This window comes from Hipposideros armiger, unplaced genomic scaffold (genome assembly GCF_001890085.2).
Source record: "Hipposideros armiger isolate ML-2016 unplaced genomic scaffold, ASM189008v1 scaffold_471, whole genome shotgun sequence".
Lineage (NCBI taxonomy): Eukaryota > Metazoa > Chordata > Mammalia > Chiroptera > Hipposideridae > Hipposideros > Hipposideros armiger.
In genome coordinates, this window is record NW_017731821.1 from 1,251,471 (window position 1) to 1,265,327 (window position 13,857).

Consider the following 13,857-nt stretch of genomic DNA (forward strand, 5'->3'; position numbering starts at 1 on the left):
TTTAGAATAATGCTTCCAAGGTTCCTTAGCACCTATGAAATCAGCATTTCGTTCTTTTTCATGGCTGAATACTATTCCAACATTTGTCTATACCGTATTTTTATTTTGTCCATTTATCCCTTGATGGACATTCGGGTTATTCCCACTTTGGGGCTGTTACGAATAACAAACATTCGAATACAAGTGTTGGTGTGGACAGATCTTTTTATGTCTAGGAGTGGAATTGCTGAGTTACTCGGTAACTCTTTATTTTACTTTTTGAGGAACGGCCAGCCTGTATTTCAAAGCTGCTGCACTATTTCAGTCTTTTGGGGGAGTTTATGAGGAAGCACTCCTGGGTTTTACAAATAAGTGGTAATATACGTACAAAACGGTAATACATGTTTAGCACCCATGTTACAGCCTAACTTCCGTTCTCTCCTCCCTGCAGTTTTCAGGTGAGAACGCTGACCGCTTAAAGAAGACATATGGCAAGTTTTGTGGGCACCACAACCAGTCCGTGAACTACTTCAAAGACCTTTATGCCAAGGATAAGCGTTTCCAGGCCTTTGTGAAGGTATCACTGTAACATGTGACCGCCCCGCCCCCACCGCTGTCCGGAGCGCATGTCCCTGCCAGTCGTAGCTAGTCTTTCCTCAGGTAGTTGGGCAGCTGCTGACGTTCCTGTGTTTCTTGCAGAAGAAGATGAGCAGCTCAGTGGTGAGGAGGCTCGGCGTCTCGGAGTGCATCTTGCTGGTAACCCAGCGGATCACCAAATATCCCGTTTTGTTCCAGAGGATACTGCAGTATACCAAAGGTGAGTCTCCTGGTTTTCCTCGGCCTTGTGTGCCCGTGGGCTGTTTCCTGAGTGCCCCGCTATACTAGAGACCATAGCAGATTATTTCCTGCTCTTCGGGTCTAAGAGGCCCTGGGTTTTATCCTCAAGGCGTTTCTTGAGTGAAAACTTGAAATGTTACGTCACCAGACTTAGGGCAGATGATAGCAAGAAGGGAAGGAACCACTTACTGGTCCCATCAGGAGGCTCCCGTGTCACGAGCTTGGGAGATAATTGCCACCAGTTCTTCCCGTAAGTGCTAGAATTGCTGCTGTTTCTCATTTAATCAGTACTTGTAGTTTCTTTCCTGGCTACCCTGCTCCTAAGGCAGTTTACACCAAAGATCAGGTAAAACAAAGACGTAAAGAAAGAACTCGGTGCTCCTCTCCCTCCCGCCCTAAAAATGTTTAGTTCCTTCTCCTTGAGAACGTAGCATGTAACCGCATGTTCTCTGTGTCACTGGAAACGTTTAACTTGATTTAGAAGTAAACTTACGGCCTCTGACGTGTTGGCTTTGGCCTGAGAGCGAGCCCTCAGAGGGACAGTGAGGCCCCTTCCCTTGTCTGAGAGGACCCACTAAACAACAACCCCTCGTTTCCTCCTAAGACAATGGCGTGGAGCAGGACGACCTGGCCCAGTCCCTGAGCCTGGTGAAGGACGTGATCAGGGCTGTGGACAGCGAAGTGGCGAGCTACGAAAAGAAAGTGCGTCTCAATGAGATTTACACCAAGACAGACAGCAAGTCGATCATGCGGATGAAGAGCGGTCAGATGTTCGCCAAGGAGGACCTGAAGCGGAAGAAGCTGGTGCGGGATGGGAGTGTGTGTCTGAAGAACACGGCGGGCAGGTTGAAAGGTGAGGCTCCCGTTCTCCCCGCATCTGAGCAGGGCGAGAGGAGCGCGGGCGAGAATCCGACGATTTCTGTTAGAAGTTCCCCGCCAGGTTTCTCATAAGGCGCCCACCCGTGTCCACACACCCCACAGGAACAGCCATCATTGAATCGTTCTTAACCTTGTATCACCGTCTTCTTTGAGATAGTTTATTAAAATCATAGAAAATACAGTAAGTTACCGAGGAAATGATGCAGTCAGGGAAAATGGAAAAAAAAGATTTTAAAAAAACAAAGCAAAGAGTAAGATTACTACAAAAACACAGCTGTTACGCACGGCGTATTTGTCTACCAGAGATGGGTAACGAGTTTAGGATTGGGGTCTCCGGGGAAACAGTTCCACGGAGAGAAACACCATCAGTTAGTTCACAGTCTGTGAGATTAAAAATACGTACATCACTTGTTCTGAAGAGATGTTAGAGGAATGTTCAGTGCCTGAGGCCTTAGAGCAGCGGTTCTCAACCTGTGGGTCAAGACCCCTTTGGGGATCGAACGACCCTTTCACAGGGGTCGCCAGGTATTCGTATGTGGGTGTATCGTCATGTGGGCCTGGAGACGGATAGAGGAGCGGTGTCTCGGTTCCTAAGACCATCGAAAATATGTGTTTTCCGATGGTCTTAGGCGACCCCTGTGAAAGGTTGAGAACCGCTGCCTTAGAGAAATGTAAGGTTAACTCACATCCACCAGATTCGTTAATCTTTATAATACTCATATTCTTTATCCTTCTCTAAGCAAGAAAGATCATAAAAGATACTCATTTTCTATTTAGGTTTAGTTTTGACTTTTCATATGATCAGCTACATGAAGCCAACGAAGTGTTGAGGTTTGTTAATTCATCTGTACACTTGATGTTTGTTTTTTAAACACTTGTTTTCATCAAACCTGCACTCTGGGGGCCTACATGGCAGCTCTCACTTCACCGGTAGCTTTGCGTGGGCCCAGCCCTGCTCCCTGGCCTCTTGAGCTGAGTACACGAAGCCCAAGTGCTCACTGCTTTCAGCCCCACTGACATTGCACTGGGGTGGATGAAATGTGTGCCTCTCTGCTCCCTGAGATGTAGGGGGTGCTGTAGGTAACTGCTATCGGAGAGTAAGCTTAGCCCAAACACTGAAGACGTCCCAGGCAGTCAGCTGGCTTTGAAGGCGAAGTAAGCAGCGCCGCCCGCGTGGAAGCTGGCGTCAGGCTGAGACGCTTGTACCGGGGTTCACGGCCCAGAGTAAGGGCAGGGGCCAGAATGGAGACCCACGCCAAGGGTTGGGGAAGGGGAGACGGGTGGCATTTGAGTTAAGTCTTGAAAGATGAGGACGAGAGTGTGTGGAAGCATGGAGTCGAAAGGCCCTGGCACATCCGGGAAGGGGAGACAGTTGGGGCGCTCAGACAGGCAGCCGGGTATGGGGCAGGGATAGATGGCCCCGTGGGCCAGGGTGTAAAGGGTGCACACTCCAGACTAAGAAGCTGACAGTTGTTACTATGGGTGAGGCGAGGAGGTGAGAATAGGTTCAGTTTGGAGAGTTTCAAGCAGGAAAGGGATACATTGGCTTGTTTTTAGTACATTGCATGTACTAAAAACATTGGGAGCGGTTTAGGGTGCACCAGGAGTGAGGTGACAGAAACGCAGAGAACCCGTGTCACAGTGGTTCAGGGAAGAGCTGCTCTGGGCCTGAATTCTGCAGGCAGCATGAAAAGGAAGGACAGGATAACTCAGAGAAAAGGAACATCCCTTCCGGCCACCAAGCAGATGTGCGTCTCCCTGCTCCCTGGTGAACTTGAACCGAGTGATCCCTGCGGCCCTCCCAGCCCTGATGCTCTGGGAGGCTCTCAGACCCTGGGTGGGGGCCCTTTGCGCACTGCGCCTTGGCCACTGTTGGCTGGCAGTTCAGAAACACCTGCCCGCCCTGCTCAGGACCTGAACTTTCTAAAGCTGCCTCTTCCTGGAGCTAGCTCTTTCTTCTTTCCTTTATACTGCAGCTTATTTATTCATTCCCCAACTAAAGACGAATCGATTCCAGCTGTTGGAATAAAGATGTGGTCGTGCTGATGGTGGAACGATAGGGTCTGGCCTGAAATGCCGCCAGTGGAGATAGGAGTTGGTGTTGAATCATTCCTACCCCTCGGGAACTGGTGCCAGGAACACCCAGTACTGTGTGGGGTACCCTTTGCAGGGGATGGGGTTTTCTCTGATATGCTGACCCTGATCATAGAAACTTCAGGATCCAATGAAATTCAGACTTGTTTGTGTTTTAGAACTCTTTTTTTTTTTTTTTGGCAGCCACCTGAATTATTTGAAAGTAAGCTTAAAAAAAAAAAAGAAAACTAATGGTCCTGCATGGAAAATTACTGTGGTCTAGGCTGAAACACTCAACCTCCCTAGAAATCAGACATCCTTGCTTCTGTTTTCCTCATAGCTTTGCAGTGAGTTACGTGGAGAGAGGATTCTAGTTGTGGCAGAAGTGGTAAAAAGGCAGGGGGGCGGGCCTGACCACCTAGGAGGGGCTGCATAAGTCAGCTCCATTTGTTCCCCCAAGGAATTGTAGGTCCCCCTTTCCAGAGAGATGACACAGAGGGGCCAGTTAGATCTCAGTAGATGGCTCACCTCCAGAGAGTCAGACTTGGTGCTTAAGAGAATAATGGCAAATGTCATTGTACTCCTAGAGCAGTTAGAGTGAGAGTTTGTGACATTCTTTTGTCCTAGACCCAACAACTAGAGATGTTCATTTGGGTTTGGCCTGGTTTTACTTGAGAAGCAGAGAAGGCTGTTTCCACGGCACAGAGACGCCGAGGTTGACTTGGATATAAAGCCACTGTGTTCAGACGTACCTGTGAAAGCAGAGGGCGGTGTGTGGCCTTTCTTCTTCTCTTGGGGGTGTGAAGATGTCTGCGTCTCATTAGACTCAGATGTTTTGGCAGCTTTCCTGTCTGCTATCCCACGCCTTTCCCATTACTAGAGTCAGAAATTGGGAAATACTGTATCCTGAGTGTTTTGTGGATTGTGTGTTCATTTCACATCTGTTAAAGTGCTGCTTTCTAACTTGACTGTTACAGTATTTTATTCTTAATATCTTGCCCAATGGGATTTATCTTTCTAGACTGGAGTACTTAAACTTTTGCAAGACAAGGCTTTGGTGACAGATTCCATTTTTAAATGTCTAATGACCAGGTCTGCGTCCCGCAGAAATGTGCGACAATTGCCTTAGAGCAGCGATTCTCAACCTGTGGGTCACAGTGCCTTTGGGGGTCGATGACCCTTTCACAGGGGTCGCCTAAGACCATCGGAAAACAAAAAGATATTTACATTACAATTCATAACACGGGTCGCCTAAGACCATCGGAAAACAAAAAGATATTTACATTACGATTCATAACAGTAGCAAAATTACAGTTATAGAGTAAAACGAAAATAATTTTATGGTTGGGGGTCACCACAACGTGAGGAACTGTATTAAGGGGTCGCAGCATTAGGAAGGTTGAGAACCGCAGCCTTAGAGGAAGACATCTGATCCTGATGTGCTCTTTGGGGTCGTATTGCTGAATTACTAATAAAAGTGTTCTGATCATACTTAACTGTTCCCTTCTCTCTTCCCTTCTCCCACTTTACAGAGGTTCAAGCAGTTCTGCTTACTGACATTTTAGTTTTCCTTCAAGAAAAAGACCAGAAGTACGTCTTCGCGTCATTGGTAAGCTGACTTGTTATTCTCTTCTGTTTGTAATTAATAGTGTTCAAAACAGCCAGGGGTGAGCGCTGAGTGTCAGTTAAACCCTGTACTGTCCCTCTCCCACGCTCTCAAAATTAATTGGCTCAGGAAAAATTCCTCTGCGTAATTTACTACACACCCTTGCAATTTTCTGTCCCACCCCCCTTACCCCCAAAATTATTTTTCTGCTTCGTTACAGTCCTTTTGAGAGGCTTGGACATTTGATCACCAGAGTGTTTCTCACACGTTATGCCCCGTAAATGATGCTAGTTTATAATATTGTCATCCAGATTCTGTGAAGAATGTGGAAGGATTCATCATGTAGAAAACATCACTAGAACCTTGATAGCCAGAAATTGCCATTTCCTTTCTGTAACTCTTTCTGTTTGAGAAAATAGAACTGAAATAATGAGATATTTCCCTTTATCCCACCTCTGCCATAGTTGGTTGAACCATATGCTCTTAAAAGGCCTCTGGTCCTCCCTTAGGTTAAAGTTGTCCCTAAGAGTTAGAATATCGTGTGCATTGCTCTCATTGGGTCTCGCCTCCTCCAGGACCAGAAGTCAACAGTGATCTCTTTAAAGAAGCTGATTGTCAGGGAGGTGGCGCATGAGGAGAAGGGCTTGTTTCTGATCAGCATGGGGGTGAAGGACCCGGAGATGGTGGAAGTCCATGCTGGCTCCAGGGAGGAGCGCGACAGCTGGATACATGTCATCCAGGACACAATCAACACACTGTAAGCTCGGCCCTGCCCCAGGCCCCGCCCCCCGAGTCCCCAGGCCCCGCCCCCTGAGTCCCCCAGGCCCCGCCCCTGGGCCTCCTTGTGCCTCTACGTCCATAAGGCCCTCGGCAGTCCCCAGGGAAACCAACATCTGAGGAATCTTGTTTTGTGTGTATTAGGAACAGAGATGAAGATGAAGGAATCCCTAGTGAGAATGAGGAAGAAAAGAAAATGCTGGACAGCAAAGCCCGGGAATTAAAAGGTAAAGCCGTTGGAAGTGACTTGAGGCCCTTGTCTGCTGAGAATGGTGGTTCCTCCCAGCGTCACTGCTTGTCCCCAGTTGGAAACGGGGACATGGCGTAGCTTTTCACAAATGAGAAACCAAATCGGAGCTGGCACAGGTCCTGGCACAAAACAGCAGGGGAGCGTGTCCGACCCAAGACCAAAGGAATGGTGATTCGCCTCTCAGTATCAGAGTTCTTGGACCCTGGTGACGTCCTTTTTACTTTGTCACAGAGGCATTTGCAAAAACCCATAGCCGCATCTAAGATGAAAACAAGAAGAGGGGAAGGGAACTTGAAAAGAATTTTCCAGTTAATCTGTTTTTATCAGTTTCTCCGGCCACTGTGCCTCCCACCCGGTCACAAATGAGTTGGGAGGTGGTTTGGGGAGAAGCGTGCTTATTGATTATGCTTGAGCACTACTTACTGAATGCCTGCTGTTTCGGGTCGTCTTGTCAACATCCCTGAAAGACGTGGATCCTTATCCCCATTGTGCAGATGAGAAAACTGAGGCCCAGCAAGGCCGAGCAGCCCAGGGTCCTATCCAGAGTTCAGGGCAGGGCCAGGCTTCTGCCCCCTGCCTCCTACACAGCGAGGGGCCTGCTCCTGTCTCTCTCTGCCGGTGCTTCGTTAAGGTTCTGAAGTAAAGACCGTGCTTTGGGTAGGAATGGGGCCCAGAGTAAAAAAATGTAAGCACCCACGGAGTTTAGTGAGTCCCTTAATTGGACTAAGTGATAACATTCTGTTTAGTGAGGGGGAAAAAAAAAATGGACAGATTTAGGCTGGAGCCAAATTTATTGGCCTGTGATTAGGATGGCAGGAATGAAACATCCCTCTTTTAACACGTGTGAAGCACCTGGCCAGGCATCCTGCGAGCTGCTGGGCATGCAGAGCCCCTGCCGTTGGGAAGCTTACACGCTAGCAAGGGAGACATGCAGTGACAGGCCACCAAGTGGTTTACTAGGCCAGAGGCCTGTGACGTCCGTGAGATGTACAAATCCGGCCTGTGGTACGTCACACACACAAGCCAGCACGTGAGCCACAGCTGAAAAAAGTTACTTCACCAGATGAGAATAGTTAGATGAAAAGGGGAAAAGGCCTTGACGTGTCTGCAAGGAACGACAGGTTTTGGTCTGTCTGTCTGGTCAAGGTGAAGTGATGGGAGATGAAGCTGGGAGGCCATCAGGTCTTGAAAGACAAGGAAATCATGTAATGTTTTTAGCAAAATTTAAACCTAAATTTTAAAAGTTGGGATTGAAGCCAACTGGGAGTATTGCTTGAGGGCGTGGAGGAGCCACTGGGAGTGGAAAGCCCAGTTAGGAGAGTGGGGATAGTGTCCGTGAGAAACGGGCTGGAGAGGGGATGGACGTGAGGAAGAAACAAGGAACCCATGTGGATGGTGGGCAGTGAGGAGGGATTTGACCCTGGAGTCCAGCGTGGGTGAGCTGGGGACAAGGTTGCTATTGACTGAGGACGAGGTCACGGGCTAAAGGGAGGAGGGGGCATGGGTGGTGAGGTGCGGTTTCTGACATGCCGAGAACCAGGCATTGAACTGCAGAGCGCGACTTGACAGTGGGGCTGGTGTTCAAAAAACTGGGTGGGGTTTGGGATGCTTTTTGTGGGTTGTCAGCACAGAGGAGGCAGTTGAAGCCACAGCAGCGAATAAGGTCCCCAAGAGGAGAGTGTGTAAGGGACAGACTGCAGCCCAGGATAGAGCCAAGGGGACCCCAAATACCTCACTGCAGATGGCAGGTGTATAAAATGCCCTGAGAGGGGGTGGTAAGAAGAGAACCAACGGTATCCTCAAAGGAGGGAGGGAAGCAGTTTAAAGAACCATCCGTGCTGGAAAGGATGACATAAAAGACCCCACCGGATTTAGGGATAACAGGCGACCTTGGAAAAAGGAGACGCAGAGTGATGGGCAAAAGCCAGAGAAAAGGGGGATTGAGAACCAAGCAGGAGAGAGGGGAGCGGAAACACAGTGTCGGCTTGTTATGTCAGAAGTTCCGGTGTTTGCCTAGAAAGACCCAGGATAGTTTGGCAGCTAGAAATGATGACAAGAAAAACTTGACACTGCCTTCACGACGGAAGAAAGGGGGGAAAAGGTTATGTTCTGTGTTGTCCCCGAAGTTACCACGAGGTGGCGGTCGTGTCTCAGTCATCGCTTCATACTAATCACCAGACCTGTCTCCGTCCACCCTGCAGAACAACTGCAACAAAAGGACCTGCAGATCCTCCTCCTGCTGGAAGAGAAGGAGATGATTTTCCGGGACATGACTGAGTGCAGCACCCCCTTGTCTGAGGAGTGCTCCCCAACGCAGAGCTCTAGAATCCTCTTCCGCTCCAACACAGAGGAGGCTCTCAAAGGAGGACCTTTAATGAGAAGTGCAATAAATGAGGGTAATTTACATTCAGCATTGCCCTCTCTTTATCTCTTCCTGGTCTGGTTTACACACTATATCAAAACCTACCAGTTTTAATTTTTTGTAATCGAAAGCACAAACCCAGAAAACAACCCGAAACAATTATTTGGCTTTCGGAAGTGATAATCAGGTGATCGTCTTGTAGCCATTGCCCAGGTCAAGGAATAAATGTGGCCAGACACCCGAAGCCGTTCCACGTGTCCTGGGCCCATCAGGGCTCCCCCTCCCTAACCCCCGGAAAGGACCAAATACCGTGACTTTTATCGTAGCCACTTACGTGTCTGTGTGGTTTTATGACCATGTGCCTATTCACAGACAGTGTGGCTCACTCCTGCCTGTGGATTTTCATGCGCCTTGTAAGATTTAACTCATAGGACACCCCCCCACACACACCCCACCACCACCCTCTCTTTTCCACACAGTTAATCTTTGAAAACCTAATGTTTTTAACCTGCTGAGTTTGCGTGTGTTCTTTCCTCCAGTGGAGATCCTTCAGAGCTTGGTGAGTGGGAACCTGGGAGGCGCCCTCGGGCCGGCCGTCAGCAGCCCTGGGGAGCAAGAAGGCGCCGTGGGTCCCGTGTCCCTGCCACGGAGGGCAGAGACCTTTGGAGGGTTCGACAGCCACCAGATGAGCGCATCCAAAGGTCAGTGGCTCTGAACTTGTACATGGACTGTTGACAAGCAGCCCTTGGCTGTCACACGCTCCTCAACGTGACCTGTACTCATAGCTCCTTGTCCTCTGTGTCATTCAGTCAGGGATTTAGTCAGGTCCTCACAAGTGTGTGGTCTGCTCACGTGCTCAAGAGCCGCTCTCAGTGACATGTTCATGTTGAATAATGAAGATTTTCCTGGGATCGCAGCTAAGCTAACGCCCAAGTAAAAATAATACTGGCTTTCCCTCCCCTCTTCTAGTTCTTCTGCATCAGCGAGGTTATTAATGGTCACTTAGCTGCCACCAAGTGGCTTCTCATTCTTTGGCTTTGGAAGGATTCAGAAACATCATATCCTAGGCAGTGTACACTGGGTTCTTCTCCAGGCTAAGCTGTTCCACAACTTTCAAAATACGGTGTGTGCGTGTTTGCTCTTTAGGAGGCGATAAGGAAGAGGGAGACGATGGTCAGGATCTTAGGAGAACGGAGTCAGACAGCGGCCTGAAGAAGGTATTTCTTTCTAGAATACACTATTTAAGACCCTAGCACTTGCCTCTGAGTTCATAATCTCCGAACTTTGTCCACTTTGGACCTGTTTTGGATGCCTGACTTGCTGTGTTTATTTCTGACTTTGTTTTCAGAAGAAAGCACATTAAACCCAGTACACTTAGGCATCCCCACGTTACGACTCTCTGGCCTGTCGCCCCAGAGTCCCGTGTTTACGTTCGTAGCTCAGCCCCAGCCCTGGCAGGAGAAGCTTCCTCCAAAGTTTTGTTTAAAGGCCCCAAACCAGCCTGAACTCTGTAGGAGGCTTGAGTGACAGGTCAACCTCGCTTCTCATTCGCCTGCAGTGAGAGGTTGTGGGGACTCGGACCTGAGCGGGCGCCACAGCATGACCCACCCACACTGAGTATAATTTGTGTCTCGGGACCTTCATTTTTTTGAAATGCATGTTTTTTTGTTTCGTAGGGTGGGAATGCCAACCTGGCCTTCATACTTAAAAAAAACAATGAGGTAAGGACGCCGTGAGCTGTTCATGAGTATGGTTTTCTTGTAACTGCTAGGTTACGGATACCCGTTTTTGTTTTGCTGGAATAAGCGGGCTGGCCCCCGGCTGCGATCCGCACAGCTCAGCGTTGTGGGTGTCCCTCACCCTGCCTGGCCCTGGCCCCAGGGTGTCGTCATCTTGGCATCGTGGCGGAAGGTGGCCTCCTGAAGTGGCCTCAGCGTCTCTCCAGCAGCGTCTTGCTGCCTCTGAACACGGGCTGTGACGCCTCCTTGGTGGCGTCTCCCGTCCAGGCGCGCTGAGTAGCATTTGTAGCCTCCTTTGCTGTAACAGGAGCCTGGGCCAGAAGCCACAAGGCTGGGACGTGGCACATTAACTCGTGGGTAACCCTGCACGGTCCTTTCTTACCCTACAAGGACGCGAGTAGAGTGTTGTTCCCTGAGCGCTGCTTCGCACCCGACACGTGTGTCACCCTGAAGGTGGCCTAGGTGTCCTGCTCAGGGGCAGTCAGGCTCCGATGCACACCGTTTCCATCTCCCTTGCGCCGAGTCCCGCTGACCCTGCAGGTTAAGTGCCCTTCTCTCTGGCTCCCCCTCTCCTGGGTCCCCCCTTAGGAAGTCCTCTTCGAGGCCGCACCCTCTCCACATGTATTTGACTCTGAGCCTGTGATTCTCTGCGTGGCCGACTGGAATTCCATACACGATAGCCGCTCTTTAGGGCACACCTCTCAGGATCTTTGTGTTTCTTCTTGCTTTTAACCTAATATTGTAAATCCCTGATGAGCTCTGGCTTGAAATTTTAAAATAATGGATTTCCCCTAAAAGCACAGAAGGATATTGTTTTCTTTCATTTATTGGAATGGACATCCAAATACTGTGGAAGCCCCGTCAGTGTTTATCCTGAAATGAAATAGACCTGCTCTCACACGGGCTGTTACTCTCTGCATCTGCTGCTTGAAAGTGAGCTCTGATTTGATTTTTCCACTTGGCAACTTGTTCCCTTATATTCAATGAGAAGAGTCAGGTAGTAAATACTACTCATTTCAGCCTGGATTACACATTATAGATGTTCAGCCAGTCAGCTGCTCTTCTGTGATATCTCTCCCTTCCTTTCTCCCCACTCCCTCTCTCCCTTAAGAACAAGCTTGCATGAGGGGTAAAAAGTATTCTCAGAAGCACTAAGCCTGATGAGTTTTTTTGTGCTTTGTTTTAAGTATTATAAAAAGAATACATTTGAGGGCCAGCCGAGTGGCTCAGTTGGTTAAGAGCTCACTTAAAAGTACAAACTCTGAGCAACAGCGGTTTGAGTCCGGCCTGAGCTGAGCAGCCGCTGAGCTGCCAACAGGTGGCAGGATGACTCAGCTTAAAAAAAAAAAAAAAAGGAATACATTTGCATGGAAGAAAATTTGAAAAATGTGCAATAATGTAAAAAATGAAAAAAAATAAGTAAACATAACCCCACCACTGAGAAGTAACTCCAGTAAAGTATTCAGGGTTTCTGTTCCCAGCCTTTCCTTCTACATAGCACATACTCATATGTCTACACGCTTGTGTGAGTGTGAGCCGTATAAATATAGCCTTACACAGTTGGTGTGCATTCTCCCTGGAGTGTCACGCCCTGAAGTGTTTTTCTCTGAACACACCTTAGAAGCGTTTCCCCAGAGCATATTCGCACAGACATGCTCTAATAGCTGCATGTTGTGATATCTTGTACCATCATTTCCTTAATCTCTCCATGGTAATTCTTTCTCTGCTCTTTTGCTTCTCAAATGATGCCGCCAAGAACAAACACCCTTGTCCGTGCACTCATTGCATCCTCAGCTGCAGATGGCTCTCTAGAGAGAAGTTAGGCAGTGTGTTCCCTGCCCATCAGCACACTATTCGTTTCCAACTTTCTTTCACCAACATCGGGAATTTTCATTTTTTTTTTTTAACTGACATTTTGTTGGTTTGATGAGTTCAAGTGGTATTTCTTTATTTTGCGTTTAGCTGATTTCAAATAAGGTTGAATTGTTTTTAATATGTCATGGAATTGGCCATTGTATTTCCTCTTTTGTAAATCGCTGGGTTTAGTTCCTTGCTGTTTCTCCACAAGGGTTTTTATTTCTTACAGATATGTGAGAGCCTTTTTTTAAATTAAAGATGTTTTCGTTTGACTTTCTGTTCACTTTGTCCTTTTTGCCTTTTAATTTTACATTTCACATAATGACAGTTGAAGATTTGTGTATGTGTGGTTTCTTCCGCTGCTTCTGTCTTCATAAAAGCCTTCCCTGTTTCAAGATCAGAAAAACGTTCTCCTATTTTCTTATAGCTCCTTTATGGCTCTTTTTTTACACTTAAATTTAAATCGATTTCAATATTTTTTGTGTGAGCCAGGCTCTTAACTTAATGTTTTCCAAAGATTTAGCCAGTTTCCTGAGTACAATTCACTGCATATTCTTTCCTTTTCCATTGATTTAGAAATGCTCCTTATATACTAAATCCTTACAATTTGCTTCTGGGCTTTCTGTTCATTGGTGTGTGTGTCATTTTTGTGCCAGTCATTTTAAATAGCTGGAGGCTTAGAATACATTTTCCTGTGTGCCGATGTCCCTCTGCACACACGGTTATTTTGTTCGTTTACTCCTGTTTTATTTTTCTTGGCTACTTGGACCTGCTTATTCTCCTTGGTTCTTTCAGCTTGAAAACATTTGCTTTAAACGCAAGCACCATCTGTGTGTTAGGAGGTTATCTGCTCAGACGACAGGCAGTGTGGGGTCTGGGCTCTGTCCTGACGTGCTGTCTCCATTGTGTCCCGAGCAGGTCGTCCAGAGCATCGTCCATCTCCACGAGCTCCTTAGCACGTTGCAGGTACGTGCCTTTCTCTTTTATCCCTTCGCTTACTTTTGAGAAAAACACTGAAGAACGTGTAGGTTGGCCTGGATCTTTGCGTTTATAGGTTGTTTAAGGGTAAGTGGGGCCCTCAGTCTAGAGGACACTGGCGCTTGTGATGTGAAAGGTCACAGAACGCAGCGGTTCGAGTGCCATCAACCTTCTAAGACAGCACCTGGCTAACAGATGGCGGGCTGTGGGTCCTGTTGGTGGCCGGGCCACAAGGCACGTGGGACGCCAACATGCACTGAAGCCATCATTTCAGTCTAGAAAGGCCTTCGTGTGATTAAAAGTCTCCACATTCCATGTCTCTGTGGTACTTGGATAGGGCAGCCCTCCCAAAACAGCTCCTATTCAGTACTTTCTAGAACATCCTCCAGTTCTGCTCACTTCCTTTCTTGAAGATTGAACTGGTGTCCTTCCTACCCACTTCCTGTCCAGCACACACACTGCCCACCCCAGGCAGCGGCAGTGGCTGCAGGCAGCACAGGACCGGGTTGGAGAAGACACC

General features: G+C 48.1%; 1 protein-coding gene across 1 annotated transcript in view; it reads left to right on the forward strand.

Annotated features, from left to right (window-relative positions):
- The window catches only part of AKAP13 (A-kinase anchoring protein 13), a 322,789-nt gene that overhangs the window by 301,147 nt on the left and 7,785 nt on the right, over positions 1–13,857 (forward strand). Inside the window, exons 20-30 of the mRNA XM_019666459.1 lie at positions 431–556; positions 679–796; positions 1,421–1,669; positions 5,301–5,377; positions 5,950–6,131; positions 6,296–6,378; positions 8,603–8,797; positions 9,303–9,464; positions 9,910–9,980; positions 10,440–10,484; positions 13,278–13,325. Of these exons, the coding sequence (XP_019522004.1) occupies positions 431–556; positions 679–796; positions 1,421–1,669; positions 5,301–5,377; positions 5,950–6,131; positions 6,296–6,378; positions 8,603–8,797; positions 9,303–9,464; positions 9,910–9,980; positions 10,440–10,484; positions 13,278–13,325 (1,356 nt within the window). The remainder of the gene's footprint in view (positions 1–430; positions 557–678; positions 797–1,420; positions 1,670–5,300; positions 5,378–5,949; positions 6,132–6,295; positions 6,379–8,602; positions 8,798–9,302; positions 9,465–9,909; positions 9,981–10,439; positions 10,485–13,277; positions 13,326–13,857) is intronic.